Source organism: Ornithorhynchus anatinus, chromosome 3, assembly GCF_004115215.2.
Source record: "Ornithorhynchus anatinus isolate Pmale09 chromosome 3, mOrnAna1.pri.v4, whole genome shotgun sequence".
In the NCBI taxonomy this organism is placed as follows: domain Eukaryota; kingdom Metazoa; phylum Chordata; class Mammalia; order Monotremata; family Ornithorhynchidae; genus Ornithorhynchus; species Ornithorhynchus anatinus.
Genome location: NC_041730.1, coordinates 44,498,256 through 44,516,001, shown reverse-complemented (window position 1 = coordinate 44,516,001; position 17,746 = coordinate 44,498,256). Strand labels below are relative to the sequence as shown.

At 41.5% G+C, this 17,746-nt stretch overlaps 1 protein-coding gene across 3 annotated transcripts in view; it reads right to left on the bottom strand.

Moving 5' to 3' along the window:
• The window catches only part of MPPED2 (metallophosphoesterase domain containing 2), a 159,653-nt gene that overhangs the window by 70,757 nt on the left and 71,150 nt on the right, over positions 1-17,746 (bottom strand). For all 3 annotated transcript variants that reach the window (XM_001505927.4, XM_029061546.2, XM_029061545.2), the window contains exon 4: positions 8,820-9,045. In XM_001505927.4, the coding sequence (XP_001505977.1) occupies positions 8,820-9,045 (226 nt within the window). The remainder of the gene's footprint in view (positions 1-8,819; positions 9,046-17,746) is intronic.

The window sequence follows — 17,746 nt, the reverse complement described above, 5'->3', positions numbered from 1 at the left end:
ACACATCATTAACAGGATAAATAGAGTAATAAATAATATATACAAATATGCACAAGTGCTGTGGGGAGGGGAAGGGGGAAGAGCAGAGGGAGGGAGCAGAGGGAAAGGAAGGGCTCAGTCTGGGAAGGCCTCCTGGAGGAGGTGAGCTCTCAGTAGGGGATGTGAAGGAGGGAAGGAGGGAAGAGAGTTAGTTTGGTGGATGTGAGGAGGGAGGGCATTCCAGGTCAGTGGAATGGGGTATGCTGATGGGAAAACTGGAGGGCATCAAGGGATCAGAGGTCCCTGTGGGGAACAGGACAGATTTGTAGGATGGGAAGTGTAGGACAGAAGGCAGGTGAAAAGGCTGTGGTAGAGCATGGAATTTCAGAGTTGGTGAAATTTGAGATTTCACAGTGACTAGAGATGTTGAGATCAAACATGTGCCCAAGTTGGTGAATGAGTAAGGTGGGGTAGAGCAGGAAATCAGTGGAGTTGAGGTGTGAGAAGAAGCAGGCAGGTTGATGTCTGTGTGTGGTGGTGGGGGGGGGGGGAGCGTGGAGGTGGAAGGGCACCAAAAACATCCATGTAAATGTTTATTTTGACTACTCCTTAAAATACTATTATTGTCTTCCCCGGGAGTGTGTAACACCCTTATGGACAGGGATCATATCACTACTTTATTCTGTATTTTCTGGATGTCTAGTATAAGGAACTACAATATACTACTACTGCTAAGTCACCTCCTACTAGACACCAACAAGTTGCATGGAAAATGAAAAAGGAATTTATACCTCCTATGGAAATAGAAGGAAACAAAAATAGACCCAATTTTTTAAGGCATGTTAAGCAGAACTTTCATTTTAAAAGCCGTAGACACTGAAGATGATTCAGCCTGTCTTTTTGAACTGTGGAATTGTTCCCCTGCTCTTTGATTTCCAATGCTCCCACCCCACCTACATAAACTCTGCCTTCATCAGATACACTCTTCAGTCATCATGGCTGGAGCGCCTTCAGAAGCCATGAATTTCTTAATTTGCTTCCTCCTCAGTTGCCAAGAATCAAGAGATGAGGCGATTTGCCCCTCACAGCTACAAGTATTCCCATGCCACTGGGACGCCTGAGGACCTGTGATTAACATTTATCTGATTTCCAATTGTGTTCTTTCCTGTCAGACCTTGAGTTGTACAAGCATATTTTACAATAAAACAGATAATTATTATTGGAAATGACAGGACTTGCTCAAATATCTCCTTCTCATTCCCTCTCAGAGCGACTGCTACTTCCAAAGACGATAAATAGCAGAATTATGGCCCCTGGGTTAAGATTAGTCTGCTGTTTCCCTGTAGCAGGCAGGTTTCTAAAATGGCAGGGACTGATACAATATCGACAGAAGGGAGGAAACAATGAATATGAAACTGAAAAGCTGGGTTGTTTCCACTTTTTTAGACCCAAAGGCCAATTGTTGGGTCAGAAGGAGCTGTCTTAGGGATTTCAAGGAGTAAGTGACATCCTGAAGAAGCAATAATGTAAACACAACTGTGCAACTCTAGACCTGGGGAATAAAGCCTGGTATTCCTAGGAAGAGAATTCCAGGAGGAGTGCCAAGACAAATGAAATGGGAGCCTGTGGCTTTAAACACAACAATGTGATAGCAAAGCGTGCACTGGATTAATGTGGAGACAGAAGACCTTACTCCTGCCAGCACCTTCTGAACTGCTGACTCCTCTCACTGGATAAATGCTGAGTTCCTGAAAATGTGGTAGGGAACCCATGTTTATTTTCCTCTCCCTTCTATTCTCTTTAGTGTTAATAGCTAGGAGGAAGGATTTTTTTTTGCTGTACATGGAAATTTGTTTTTTCTTTTAGATTTGTTTGGGCCCAAATTAATTACAAAGTGAAACTATGAAAAGAAATGAGCCTGTCCCCCATCACAATATCTGAATCCCATCATCTGAGTTCCAATTGGTTTTCTAATCCTCACACTCAATATCTGCTGTTAATTTGCTTGCTATTTCAAGAACTTGAAGACTGTCAGCAAAATCCATGATGCATTACAAAACTTATAATTAGAAAAAAAAAATCTGACGTTCTTTTGACAGGGTAAACAAAGTATGAAAGCACTGATCAGAACAAGGAAACACTAACAACCTTACAGCTATTTGTACTAAAACATAATTATAAATGCAGCGAAGGCAATATCCTATTATGAAAAAATGCATACAAGCGAATGCTAAGTGAGTGAACCCAACGAAATAAAATCCCATAAAATAAAAGACAAGGCAGGGGACAGGGAAGGAGAAAAGTCTCTGTTTCATTTTGAAATGAAACCTCTGGATTTTATATTGGTCTTTCCCACTTCTTTTAGCCATTTCATGGTTAATAAAACCAACTCGATATGTACAGCTGTAGAAGTTAAAACACGTCCTTCAGAGTGACTAAAATGGACAAAATTTAAACTAGGATTTTGCTGATGTGAAAAGGGGATCCATATAGATCCAATTTCTGGACACTGGAAAAATCCACTAATGTTTAACAACAGAACAGGGAATGTTCTTTTTGTATCTGTTCAAAGAACAAGACTCAAGGTATTGATGAACAATACCATTTTTCCTATCTAGAGGGTGTGGGTTTTCCTAAACTACCTACTGACACCCTCAACACCACCCTCTCCCCTGAACTCAACTCACTTGCTCCTCTGTCCCTCCATAAATCTCATACCACTAACCCACAAGTCTGGATCACATCCACAGTACACTTCCTCTGCTTCTGTTCTTGAGCTGTAGAGAACTGTTGGCAGAAACCCAGACATCCGTCTGACCTTGTCCACCTTATATCAATTCTTACCTGCTTCAATTCAGCCCTCTCCTCTGCCCAACAATAATACTTTTCCTTCCTAATTCACTCTCATACTCCCACCAGCTGCTCCAGACATTTAACTCCCTCCTTAAGCCTACTTTTCCCCAACCCCCACCTTCTCTTTCTCCTAATGACCCAGCCACATGCTTCATCAATAAAATTGAATCTCCCCAGTTCCTCTCCAATTCCCCCCTCCAACTTTTCCTATATACCCTGCAGTATCTTAAGAGAGCTCTCGCAGTCTCTCAAAATCTACTCCCTCCACCAGTGCTTCTGATCCCATCCCTTCATATCTTATTAAAAACACTTGCCCCTTCTCCTCTTCTTCACCACCATTTTCAATCTCCTAATTTCCATAAGTTTTTTCCCTACCAATTTCAAATATGGTCATGTATCCTCTACCCTAAAAAACCCTTCTCCTTTGACTCCATGGATCCCTTCGATTATCATCCCATCTCTGTCCTAGTCTTACGTCATCGAGTTATTTCCGACCCACAGCAACACCATGGACACATGTCTCCCAGAATGCCCAGCTCTCCATCTGCAATCATTCTAATAATGGATCCATTGAATTTTCTTGATAAAAATCCAGAAGTGGTTTACCACTGCCACCTTCCACACAGTAAACTCGAGTCTCCGCCCTAGACTCTCTCCCAAGCCACTGCTGCCCAGCATAGGTGAGTTTTGACTTGTAGCATTCCTCTCCAAACTTCTTGAGAGAGTTGTTTACACCTGGTGTCTCTACTTCCTCTCGTCCCATTTGCTCATGCTGCCCTCCGTTCTGGTTTCCATCCCCTTCACTTGGAAACAATGAAGGAAGTGATGGAATCAGCCCTCTCTAAAACCTCACTAATGACCTTCTTCTCGACAAATCTGACAGCCTCTATGATCTCCTAATCCTCATAGACCTCTCAGCTGCCTTAGACACTGTAAACTGCCCCCTTTGCCTTGAAACTTTATCCAAACTTGGCTTCACTGACACTGTCCTCTCTTGGTCTTCCTGTCTCTCTAACTGCTCTTTCTCAATCTGTTTTGCAGGTTCCTCCATTGTCTCCCACCCTCTGATAGTAGAGCAGGGTCCCTCAAGTATCAGTTCTGGGTCCCCCTTCTATTCTCGATCTACACCCACTCCCCTGGAGAACCTTTGCTCCCAAGGCCTAAAATACCATCCCTCTGCAAATGATTCCCCAATCTTCAACACCAGCCCTGATCTCTCTCCTTGTCTATAGTCTCACATTTCCTTCTGCCTTCAGGATATCTCTATCTGGATGTCCTGCCGACATCCCAAACTTAACAGGCTCAAAACAGAGCTCCTTATCTTCCTACCCAAACCCTGTCCTTCCCATCACTGTGGACAGTACCCCATCCTCCCTATCTCAGCCCCACAGCACATAATAATCAAGATTATGATAGTAGTAATAATAATCACGGTATTTGTTAAGCGCTGACTATGTGACAGGCACTGTTCTAAGTGTTGGGGTGGATACAAGCAAATCAGGTGGGATACAGTCCATGTCCCACATGGGGTTCACAGTTTCAATCCTCATTTTACAAATACTTCTGACTCCCAGGCTCATGCTCTATCCACTAAGCCATGCTGCTTCCCACTACGCCATGCTGTGTATATCCATAATTTATTCATTTATATGGATGTCTGCCTCCCTCTCTGGGATATAAGCTTATTGTGGGCAGGAAATAGGTCTACCAACTCTCATATTGGACTCTTCCACATGCTTAGTACAGTGCTCTGCACACACATTTAGCATTCAGTAAATACCACTGATTGATTAACCGACAGCTAGACAACAATTCAACACATAATGTAAACTCCTTTCATCCCAAAAGCCACTATCAAGTCAGAGCATTTGACGGATTTCAGTTATCCTCTGTATTTCTCCTTTCCTATTTTTGCTGCTGATCCTAATGAAAAAAGGACACAAACACTTTGATATTCATCCCAGCCCCACAATAGTTATGTAAATATTTTTATGCTCTACCATTTCCCCTTTCACTAATTTACTTTAATGTCTGTCTACCCCTGTAGCCTTGTGGGCAGGGAATGCATCTACAAACTACGTTATTTTGAACCCTCCCAAGTACTTAGTACAGTGCTCTGCACACAGTAAAAGCTCAGTAAATATCATTGATTGATGGACCCTAAAACAGTCATCTGTAAAAAGCAGGAGATGCAAGTGGCTTGGATGCTCAACTATCAGAATCCTTCCTCATTTTTCCCAAAGAAGTTAAAGAAGCCTGCTTCAGGAAAAAGAGAAAAGTGATCTGTTTTTGGACTATAAACTCCAAAGCAAATTTTATGGTGCTTTCTTCTGGTGACACAGAGGAACACAAAGAAGTAAACATGGCAATCACTACTCCAATGTGCCAACCTCTCAGAGAGAAATGTTCAGCAGGAAACATTCAACATGGCTAGTTTGTTTGGAGGACAATATTTTCACTTTTCCAGGGGTTGACATTCCACTTACAACTTCGCCACGGTTCAGACCATTTAATGCTCCCAGACCCATCACACAAAATTCAAATCTTTTGTACCTCAGAGACCATTGATATGCACCACTGCACACTCCAATTGCAAATACACATGAACGCTCTTGTGTGTTGTAAGTTATTTTCCATATAGAAATTCTACTAAATTTGAAGTGAGTAAACCCTCCTTGAATTCTCCCAGGTCTTTAGAAAGCTTTCAGATGTACTATGAGTAATAAACGTGTAATGAATATGGACTGATATTTCTTTCCTGTAGCTACACTGAGTTGCAATTTACATTTTCTAAATAGATGAGTTATAGCTATTTTCCCAGTCTGATAGCAATTATTTCCTAGAAACCTCTGACAGGCTTGAAACCTCAGTATCACAGCTGTTATTTTTAGTTTGATCTCTCTTTTTAAATTAAAACCACTAGCTGTATCAGCAAATGGAGACTTTCCCTCTGGAAATGGTCTCAGAAATGAACATAAATCAAACTCACCAGCTTAACTCATTTGAGGCTTGGATTCCTCCACTTTCACTTACCTGGGACAGAATTTCAGGGGAGATGGCTGAGAATAAGAATAATCTACCAAGGTAGCCTTGAGATCTCTAAGAGAAGGAATAATCACAAGTCACCTGGCTCGACTGGCTTAGAAATTTGTCTGGAGGAAGGGGGCCCTCAAGTTCATATCACCCCAACTTTTCTCCATCTGTTTCAGCCGGATAGGAGCAGACAGAATGGTGACGGAGAGAGAAAGGCTCTAGGGATGCCTGCATAACACCAAAGAGTAATTATCAAATCCCCAAAGCCCTCGTCTCCCTCCAGTGAAGTTCTCTTCTCAATCCCTTTTTTTTTTTTGATCATCTGAAGATTTTCATGTAATACTGCCAACTTCTTAGACTTCAATGTTCGCATTTTTCTAGGCAGATTCAATGAAAACAAGAGCAGCCATGAGGGAATTTGTTCTAATGATTACAGCGCAATCTCCAATTGCAGGGAGGAGGGCTGTTAATAATGCACTTTGCTACTTGCAATGCAAACTCAAATTCCATGAGACTCTATTTAAAAGTATTAATACTGTCATGGTCTCCCGTATACCAGAATCAGTTTTTCTGGCTAAGAAATAGTCCTGAGAATACAGATGTTTCCCAATACCACCCCATTGGGACCTATATTAGTCAAGTTGAGTTGGGGCTCAAATTTCCTCCCTCCCAAATCGTGGGTTCTTCGTTGTGTGAAAATACCAAGAAATCCCTATCACTGGCACCAAAGGGTTAAAGAGCCAAGGTATTTGGTAGTAAGATTTCAGTAGTTCATGGTTCGTGAGAAAGGTTTACTTGGGGACATCTGTTCTTTCTGACTCCCATCTCAATTCCTCTCTCTCTAATATCCTATTCCACCCTATGCATCTTCTCATGCCTTACTATGCAATGTAAAGTGTAAATGATGTGCAGAAAGGGGACTCAAGTGATTTCATGGGTTCCAAGCAGAATCCTAATAATAAAAAAAACCAGAACAATAACAACTCGAGTATTGCAAACATGACATGATGTCTGGGTCCTTAGGAACAATAATTATAATAATCCTGCAAACTTTCCTTGGTCATTTTTCCAGTGGTAATGACCTTAATCTGGTTTAGCTGTCGGTCCTAAATTAATTGGAGAGGGTGCCTGCAAATGGAAAGCGTCAGACTCCACTCCCAGGCTCGCAGACAACGGAAGAAACCGTTAGCCTTTGTAATCCCTACAGCTGGCATTCCTGGGCTCTCAGAGCCCCTCCTGTCTTAGTCTACATTACTCTAGCCTTCTCAGGCCACATCCTTTACAATAAATTATGTGTGGCAACTTAAAACAATCCACCAAACACTCTCTGTGACATTTCTTCAGGAGGTTTTCTTGAACTGAATTAAAACCATTACTGCTTTTGGTCTGTTAAATCAAATATTAATATGATTTTCAATGGAAGCTAAGAAGAGAAAGTGGAAGCACAAGGATGATACTACCAAGAGATAGGAAGAGGTGATATCTTTCTTCACCAGAGGGAAAGGGTAACTCTGCCATCAGTCCCCATCCACAGGCACCGGGAGACCAGAGAAAGCCGGGGACTTCTGTTGCACGAAATGCACCCAGGATTTCTGAAGACGTCCTCAAATAGAACGGAAACCAAAGGACGAGCACTGCAGTGGCTCACGATCTTTAATGGCCACTAATGTCCTTGAGCTCCAGCTAGCTCCTGCCCAGGGTAAAGACAACTGGGAACACAAAATCAAAAGCGTAATGGGGGTGAGGTGTCTGGGGTAACTACTGCAAACACAGTCCAGAAAGGGCCTCAGTGCTCCAGTTACATGACTCACTAAGTGCTTCCATCCCATTCCTTCCAGAGTTATTTTTGGCTCACGTTACAGCCAGGTGAGGTTGTGGAGGGCTCGACACCGTTTGAGCTAGTGCCCTCCCTCCTATCCACTACCAGGCCAACCTCCCCCACTGAGGATGTTGCCATGAAACCAGAATTAATGGAACTTGCCATGCTCTAGGGCTAAGTAATGTCAACAGCACTGAACACTGACGAATGACTGATGGAACAAATGACCCATCTTCTCCAACCTCCTTCCATTTCCCCTCCAAGTCAGTGGAGTTTCAGACAATTCCAGATGGTGACCTTGGACTGGCTAGTTCCAGGAAGATAGTGAAGATTCCCAAGCCCAATATCAGGCCCAAAATAACCCAGGCCAACTCCTGAGCCTAGGAATCTGTGTACGCACAGAACCTTTCTCTATCTCTTTCAGAGCCTCCTTCACCCACCCTGCAACCACAGCTGTACCTAACAGGATGGGGGAAATGCTTCAACCAGGGATTCACTTCAGCATCAGTCCTCAGATGACATAATATATGACTCGGAGAAAGCACGGCATATTATACTTTCAAAAATCCCTTAAAGATGTTCTAGCAAAAGCTATCTATAGCTAAAATTAATCACACAGGACTGTGGCAGGATCCACATGAAAGGGTAATGGCCATTCACCAGACCAAACAACAGACTTAATGGATACGGATCACATCAATTTATCAGGGCCCCTTCTCTGTGCATATTTCACCCCCCACCCATCCTTTCACTCACCTGGGCGTGCACGCCTTCTCTCACATGCATGCTTTCTTTCTCTGTCTCTCCCTCCCTCTCTACACACACACACACACACACACACACACACACACACACACACACCCCCCACACACAAAGTAGTACAACCCAATCATGTTGATCTTTACACAAAAAATCTCTACTACTTTACTAGTAACAATTAAAACAATGGAGTCTGTGTTTCACTGGAGTGCCACAACGCATGTTTTATTGAAAGATACAGTAAGGTTCAACACAGTCCTGTTCTGGAGACCAATAAACCAGGCCCCATCTCACCTAAATCCCCAAAGTCCCTGGTAGCAGCTTGCCTCCACTAAGCCAATAAACAAAGGAATAGCAAATTTAAATTAAGACTTACCATGGAGCCCCATATATTCGGAATCCTTTAACCGTAACCTCCGAATCTTGTAAGTAAATACTGTTTGTCAGGAGTGACTGAACATTGTCAAAGTCCTCTGGTTTCAATTTGGACACAGAGGGGAAACGGTAGTAGTCCTGTTTAACAAGATCTGCCATGAATTCCTTATCGAATGTCAGTTCATGATTTCCAGCAATCACGATTTTATATTCGTAGGGTAGGCTTCCTGAAACAAGAAAGAGAGCACTTAATTGGTGCATTTGCTTGCCCATGGTGAAATACAGCAGCACCAGGACAATGAGCAGACAGCCAACACAGAGTCAACACACAAGCTCTTTCACATTCCCATGTGAACAAAAATGATTGCTGCTTCCTCGTGCCGACAGAATGAACAAAAAAATAACAAAGAGCAAATGAACAGGTCCCAACAAATGCATTAAGGTTGTGTGTGTGTGTTAATTCCCAGAACCTTGTTTTGTTCTGCATGACCCAAATATATTCTGATGAAGTCACATTTTATCATTAGCTGGTAAAAAAAATGAAAACAAAGCAAAACATTTTAATCAGGATCCTTTCATGGTGAAATTTGTAGGTGGGATTTTGGGTTTTGCTTTTTAAAAAACCAACTGAATATCCTCTCTTTATAAATTGCAGATAGCCAGTGCAGTGTAACAGTTTGGGCATATTCCTTACACAAAACACTGAGAGCATCTACGTATTCTACAATTACAGTTGAATCCCTCCGGCATTACTACAGCATACTAAAAGGGCAATTTTCAATTTACCTTTAGGCTCGCAAATAAAAGGAGCAGAACTCAACACTCCTGATTAAAAAGCGAACTCTCTTTCCTATAGGTCCTCAAGTCCAGAGCCTCTTTTTAATATTTATGGGATGGAAATGGGGACTGAGTGTGATTTTTATGCAAAAGTTTCCTGATCAGAATGAGATGATTCCAGGCAGAAGAATGAAAGCTATAAAGGGAAACCCAAACATAAGACTTCTGTGTAGATTTATAATGTTTAGAACAAAATACAGATCATACATATTAATAGTGTGCCATGGTGCTATACTAAGAAAAAGTGAGGGAGAGTTGAGTGGGCATTTGCCAATTCTGAAGCTTAAGCTCTTCTCTCCCCTTTACGTCCCCATACACACACATACATACACACATCCCATTCCCCTATGCAGTTTTGCATTTCATTTTTATTTAAAAAACAGCAGTTCCTCCATCCAAATTCCAGCTCCCTGTGACTTCTGGTCACAATGTAAAATTGATGATCTCTTCTATTTCAGGAAGTATTAAACTTATTGCTGGCAGGAAATTAGATACACTTTCTTAACTGTCAGTCTCTATGAGGAAATCAGAATCACAGTGTTTTTGGATAATTAAGCTTAAACATGGAGGTGACATACAAATTTTAGTAAGGTTCCCCTCCACCCACCCCCCCAACCAACCCCTTCTGTCGCCCCAAGCAGCGCAGATACCAGTGGGGAAAATCTAGAAGTGTTTCTTTATGTGTCCAAGAGTCATTCAGCCTCACTAACTCAGCCACACATAGTCAATTCACTTCAAACACTGGGGCAGCAGTTACCAGGAGTATGCAACCCAATTCCTATACATGAATAAAGTGAAATTACATACTTGGAGAGAGAGAGGGAGGGAAGACTGGCATACATTTACTAGAGAGCCACCTTAGTGGTAGAAAATTTAAAAATTCTAGCCCACCTTCTTGCCTGTCCTACAAATGGAATAAATTAAACAGAACTCTCCATCTTTACTATCAGCCCTATCTGCAAGGCTGCAGTAAATAGCTCACGGAAAATGGAACATTCCTTCAAAACAGTGTTTATGTTCGTTCATGACCAGCAAAGCCATTTAGAATAAATCTGCACTAGTGTGAGGCCATGCGGGGTGTGAAATGTGTTTTCAGCTACCAGAGGAGAAGGATGGTGATATTTCAAGCCTCTCACTGCTCTCACAGGGTGGATGAAGGATGCGTTTACAAAGTACGAATGGGACCACAGAATTCTCGCAATACACTGTGAATAAGTATGATGCAAGAAAGCTGTAACAGCATGGCCATGTGACCTCTGGCCTTAGAATGCCATTCACCTTGATTTTCCCTTTTCCCTTCCTCCTTGCAGGTATGCTGCATGGGGATCACACAGAGTGGGGGTGAGCTGTTACGAGGAGGGACCTATTGGCTTGCAATCCTTGAGTGGCTCCACTTTTATAAATCATAATCTGTGGGCTTCCTTCCCTCTTTAATCATTTATGGGAATGTACTTTCTGTAATGCCTTCATTACCCACCATGGGCTGGGCAGAAAGATATGACCTTACTGAATCTTTCAAATCTTTTTTGTTCTTCCTAATAAAGAAGGTTCAGAGAAGGGCTAGAGTGAAGAGAAGGGGAGTGAAATTAGGGGGAAAAGTCATCAAAATTGATGATAAAAACCACATTAAGTATCTGCATTGAGAAAACATAAATTCCACCCACCATTAATAAAAGGGGGAGAAATCAATTTGCCTGCTCTTTCACTTCCTTTCCTATTTTTTCTGTCAATGCAGGATGAACAAATAAACTTAAAAATTTCCTCGACGAAATGAAGGTACCTCACCAACAGGCTCAATTTGCTTTCAGTGGGGCCCAGTGTAGCCCCCTGAAGTTCACTCTGCCATCTGAATTATGAAACCCTCTGACATGTTTTCTTTTTTCCTATGATGACCTTCTGTCTAGAATCTGCTGACCTTTATATTTTCTATAAAAAAAGTAAGCAAGGCGGCACACAAATCTCTTGTTACTTGCTGGTATTTCACTTTTCTTCTGGACCAGATGAAATTTAGGCCCTCTGCATTCAAATTAAGAACTTGTCAGTCTTGAAATGGCATCGTTTTTTAACTGCCTGGAAGAGATGGTTGTGCCTTTTGCCACTGCACTCAAATCACATTCTCCTTGGCGATTTGCCGTAATAAAAACAAAGCCTGAGGAAATTATTATAAACACGGCTCTGCCTAAATTCAGCAGTTAAAATCAAGAATTCCAACCTCTGAATTGGGAGAAGTCTTGGGAGGAGTCGTGCTGCCTAGTGTGAAAAGCGCAGGCCCGGGAGTCAGAGGACCTGGGTTCAAATCCCGGATCTGCCTCTTGTCTACCAAGTGATCTTGGCAAGTCACTTAACTTCTCTGAGAAATTTCCTCATCTGCAAAATGGGGATTCTATACCTATTTGGTTTTTTTTTTAATAAATGGCATTTGTTAAGAGCTTACTATGTGCCAGGGACTGTACTATGCACTAAGCTAGATATAAGATTCATTCATTCAGTCAGTCATATTTATTGCGCTTACTGTGTGCAGAACACTGTACTAAGCTCTTGGAATGTACAATTTGACAACAGAGACAATCTCTGCCCAACAGCGGGCTCACAGTCTAAAAGGGGGAGACAGACAGTAAAACAAGATAATCACTTTGGATACAGTGCATGTCCCACATGGGCCTCACAGTCTTAATCCTCATTTTACAAATGAGTTAACAGGTACAGAGAAGTTATGTGACTTCCCCAAGGTCACACAGGAGACAAGTGGAGGAGCTAGGAATAGAACTCAGGTCCTCTGACTCCCAGGCCCAGGCTCTTTCTCCTAGGCCATGTTGCTGGTCATCTTCTTACTTAGACTGTGAGGTCCATGAGGGACTGGATGGTGTCAGACCTGATTATTCTGTATCTACCCCAGTGTTTAGTGTATAGGTAAACACTTAATAAATACTACAATCTTTATTATTTTAAGGAGTCTACTAGATGCATCAGTCAAGAGCTTGCTTTTTTTTTTAAAAGGTTTTTGTTAAGCACTTACTCTATGACGATTACCCTGTATCTACCCCAGTGCTTAGAACAGTGCTCTGCACATAGTAAGTGCTTAACAAATACCAACATTATTATTATTATTATGACAGGCACTGTACTAAGCACTGGGGTAGTCAAGCTAATCAGGTTGGACACAGTCCATGTCCCTCATGGGGCTCACAGTCAACCCCCATTTTGTAGATGAGGTAACTGAGGCACAGATAAGTGAACTGACTTGCCCAAGGTCACACAGCAGACAAGTGGGGAAGCCAAGATTAAAACCCAGGTCCTCTGACTCCCATACTCAAGCTCTACCCACTAGGCCATGCGGCTTGGGACAGAATTTCTCATCCCTCGATTCCAAGGCTTTGTGTGAGAGGGGGGTTAATCCACTTTAGATTAGCAAAGGAAAGGACACATATCTTAACCTTTTCTTAGTGTCTGTTCAAACACTCCAGGTGAGATAACTTTCCAACCCTCTGGAGTAGTTGGAGGTACAGAAAAACACAAAAAACCTCTCTCTAGTACCAGACAAATTTCCAGAAGCCACATAAATACCTCTGAAAGATAGCCGAATAACAGTTTAGTGCCAAATTATGTCTTCAAGTCCATTGAAATAATTTCAAGATAGAATTTGGCCTTCAGCTAAACAAAAATACTGCCGAAACCAATTAAACTTCCTGATTTGTTGGATAAAAATTAATGGTGTTTCTTGGCCAATTAGTCACTTCTGCAGATACATGGTGTGAGTCAGATTCTGCATTCCTGTTACATTAGTGCAAGCATTATTTCCTGCAAAGGAGTAACTAAAAGACATGAGTGGAATTCATATGTTCTTTTTTCTGTCTTTCTTTCTTTCTTGAAAGGGCAAATAGAAGCAACAACATTAGATTATTTTAAAACCAGCACCTCCCAATACTATTCTCACATGAAAAGTAAATAATTTTCATTTTGATATTCTGAAGGGTAAGGCTGTAATTTCACATAGAGTTTAATGAAGAAGAGCATTATTTCTCATGTAGGATGGCCACATCACTTTGTAGTTTCAGGAGGTAATGACGTTTTTATGTGAACATGCATAAAGCTACTGAAAATTTTGAAAAGGTCTCGGACACTTTGTGGAAGACTCAGTCTCCACTCGATGTGTATAACAGCATCACAGGTACTTTTGTAAGTTAAGCAGTCAGTTTTTGAGGCACAGGTTTTCGACAAGGAAGGTACCCAATTTAGGAAATTGGGGTCCTAGATTCTGATCTTCTCTCTGGATCAGATTGGAAAGTTACACCGTGATTTCGGTTAATCAGCTCTCAGTTTTTTCCAGCTGCAAATTAGAGTTATCAGGGTAGTGAGAGAAGAATTCCCCTTATACCACATTAGCCATTCTGAAAATTCAAATCTCAAGGTTTTTCGAAGCTTTAGACAGATGGTACGCAGCTTGTGAGACCATATCTCAATAGGTTAAGCAGGATCTAACATAGAATCCCAAGACTACTTTCAAGGGGCAATTGTTTTCAAATCCTGCCATTTCTGGATGCTTCTTGATTTTGAAAATACATCAGGGAGCAGGAGGAAGTCAGAATAATGGCCCACCTGGTTGAAGATGACTAATGCATATAACAACTGGTGTGGCAACAGAAACTTCGCCACCAAGTCCTGTAATTAGGAATCTTCTGAGGAGAGTTCCCACACTTTGCTAAATGATTGCCACCTCCTATTTACTTCTGCAAGAACAAAGATGAAAACTCCAGACTTCTGCAGGAATGAGACATTTTCATGCTCTCCCTTTGGATTTCAGAGATGGGAGAAAACCTTCCAGCTGTTTTAAGGTGACAAATATCAGTTCTTTTTCCAGGAAGTATATTTTGCAAAGGAATCTCTTAATTCAATGGCATGAAATCCCTATTCAGACATTCACCAACCAGCATCAAGTACTAGAAATTCCACCCCAACTTCACTGGAATTCAGAATTTTGGGCGGGACCATAACAGCGTGAGAAGCAGCATTGTTGATGTTTAAAGCACGGGCCTTGGAGTCAGAAGGACCTGGGTTCTAATCCCAGCTCTTCTACTTGTCTGATGTGTGACCTTGAGAGAGTCCCTTAATTTCTCTATGCCTCAGTTACTTCATCTGTAAAATGGGAATTAAGACTGTGAGCCTCATGTAGAACATGGACTGTGTCCAATCTGATTACCTCGTATCTGCCCCAGCACTTAAAACAATACCTGACACATAGTAAGTGCTTAACAAATACCATTAAAAAAAAGCCTAGATTCCGAGCTGACTTCATTATCTAGCCTAACTGAAAAATATCCCACCTATTTCTTGGGCATCCACTTAAAGGAATGACTGTTTCTTAAATCAAATGGTGCAGAAGGGTTTTCCACTCCAAAAGACCAACATGCTCAATAACAAACTGTGGTTCAAAAATACAAATCGGATATACATCAATCGAAAACACAAGTAGGAACTATAGATGAGAGAGGAATGATTTTCCAATTAGGATCATGAAAAAGAAGGTTTAGGGGATGACCATGTTGCAACCCTTGTCGTCTCTTTGTTCTCTAGTTCGTGAAAGACTGACTCAAGGCCAGCCAGGTTTACTTGTATGAAGGGTAAATTGAGTTGAATGCCAGAAAAAACCAAAGGTGTGTTAGCCCGAGAGTGGGTTAAGCAGAGTTATTGCACTTCATGCCTATGACAACTTTGAACACTAGATAGATATCCATCTGCACGGAACAGATCAAGTGCCTGGAGGCAGGGCGTTGGAGCAGCTGACCTCCAAAAGGGTTCTTCAGTGAAAAGTCTTGAGCTTATACTTCACTAGCCCCTTTAGCTGAAAGTCTCACAGAAATATTCCGAGAGTGTGAGCCCTGCTCCTGACCTTTTACTCGGTCCTGCTAGGCTCCATTAATTTTTTTTACAAGGCCTGTCAGCTCTAGCGTTAATACTCACACTTGCTGATGGAGCCACCCAGCAGCTTCAGACTGCTACCTTCTCCTCTGAAACTCATGCATTAGGGTTTCTTCCATGCTTGCAATGGGAAACCAAGTCTAAGAAATATTAAACACAGAAAACTATATTACAATAATGCCAGGGCTGAGCCAGAATCCCAGGAGAGCAAGGAAAAGCTGAACTGGAGCCTGCTGGGGAATCTAGGTTCTGTGGTTTGTTTAAGGAAAACAGCAGTGAAATTCTTCTTCTCTTCCAAGGGAGAGGTCCTTCAGCCTCCAGAGATTTTACATGCCTCATTTCATCCGTGGAAGGCTGCACAACCCGAGTCACTGGCCACCCACTGCAGTAACCTCCTTCACATCCTTAGCCCACTTCATTGAAGTGTGTGGAGGATGGATAACAGCGTTGAAGGCGCAGGACCCTAGGACAGGGGTCTTTGGGTAGCACAGCACGTAGGAGCCACAAGGATGTTTTATAATTACACAAGTCCCTCAGCAGCAGCATAACATTATTCTAATGGAAATACTTATGACTTTAAAAAACAAATCCTGATTCTGCCACTTTGCTGCTGTGTGACCCTGGGCACGTCACTTAACTTCTCTGGGCCTCAGTTACCTCATCTGTAAAATGGGGTTTAAGACTGTGAGCAAAGGTATTACACTTCATGGCTATGATAACTTTGACCAATAGATAGGTATCCATCTAAACGGAACCGATCAAGTGCCTGGAGGCAGGGCGTTGTGTCCAAATTGATTAACTTAACCTACCCCAATGCTTAAAATGATACCTGGCACATAGTAAGTGCTTAAATAACAAAAAATATTTTTTTTTAATGATCACTGTAAATTGAAACCTCAGTCTTTTAGAATGCTTTCTTTTTGAATCCCCAAAATATTAATGTGATTAAAAGGGGATTGTTTTCTGAAAACAATTTCTGAAAAATGTTCAGAAACGAAGGACTGATGATAGAGAATATCCTTGTTTTCCCCTGCCTGGGTGTTGGATGACCCTAATGCTTCAGTGTTTGCCTCAGAAGCTGCTGTGATACCAATCCTATTGAAATTCCACTCCAACATCACTCAAATACAGAGTTTGGGGCTGGCCCACAGTGGACAAATATCCAAAAGTAGCCTTTTAATTTGCATAGGCAAAACCTAACACCTTGCTTTAGAAAGCATAAGGTGCCTTCCTGCAAATGAGGGGCTTAGCAATTGAGATTTCCAAACACTTGGAATTTTGGCCCGAACAACTGACACATTTATTTCTCTTCTATCCTGAAAGGGTGCAGTTGGCCGGAAGACACTTTCCTAAAATGAATTTGTGAAGATCTTATCAAGATTTATAGGTTGAGGTTCACACTCGGTAGAAGTGGAAAGTGTGCTTCTGTGCAATATAACTTTACACTTCAAAAGGCATTCCTTCAAGCAATAATGATAAAAGAATTGGCAATTATTCTGCTGCACAATTAGGAAATTTAATGAAAGCACTTGGTGTTTGCATTTTAAACTATTAAGAATAGTGAAGAGTAAATTAAATAAAAGTCTAGTTAGTTGTGGGAATTGTATTCTTTAAATGAAGTAGCACATTATAAGGGCATGATACATATATATAAATGTATATTTCAAGTATGGCTTTGCAATCCCTTTTAATCAACGTTAATATTTGGGGGATTCAAAAAGAAAGCATTCTACCAGACTATCTGAGGTTTCAGTTTACAGTGACTCCAGAAAGCTAGGATATCAAACCCCGAATCCAGGGAAACACAATCTCACTTTTAACAGTGCCACTGGGGCTAAATGGAAATGTTCTTCTAGAACTTGATTAAAACCAAATTGAAAAAGAACATATTTGGTTAATATTGCATTAGGCTAAAATATAGCAATGAACCCTAATACTGTTCAAATCTAATAAGAAAAAGTCATCTCAATTTCCAAACTTTCAAAGCATCTTCTGTAAATGCATCACAGATCAATTTACATGGTGCTTTTGCCAATAAGCAAAACCAAATCACAGGTTCCAACTGGCTTATATTGGAAAGTGTGAGAGCAAATGCTAGAAAATGCAATTACTCCAAACAAACTCCATTTTCTCCACTCTGAAGGGAATTTGAGGGAATATTTTATTGCCATCAAA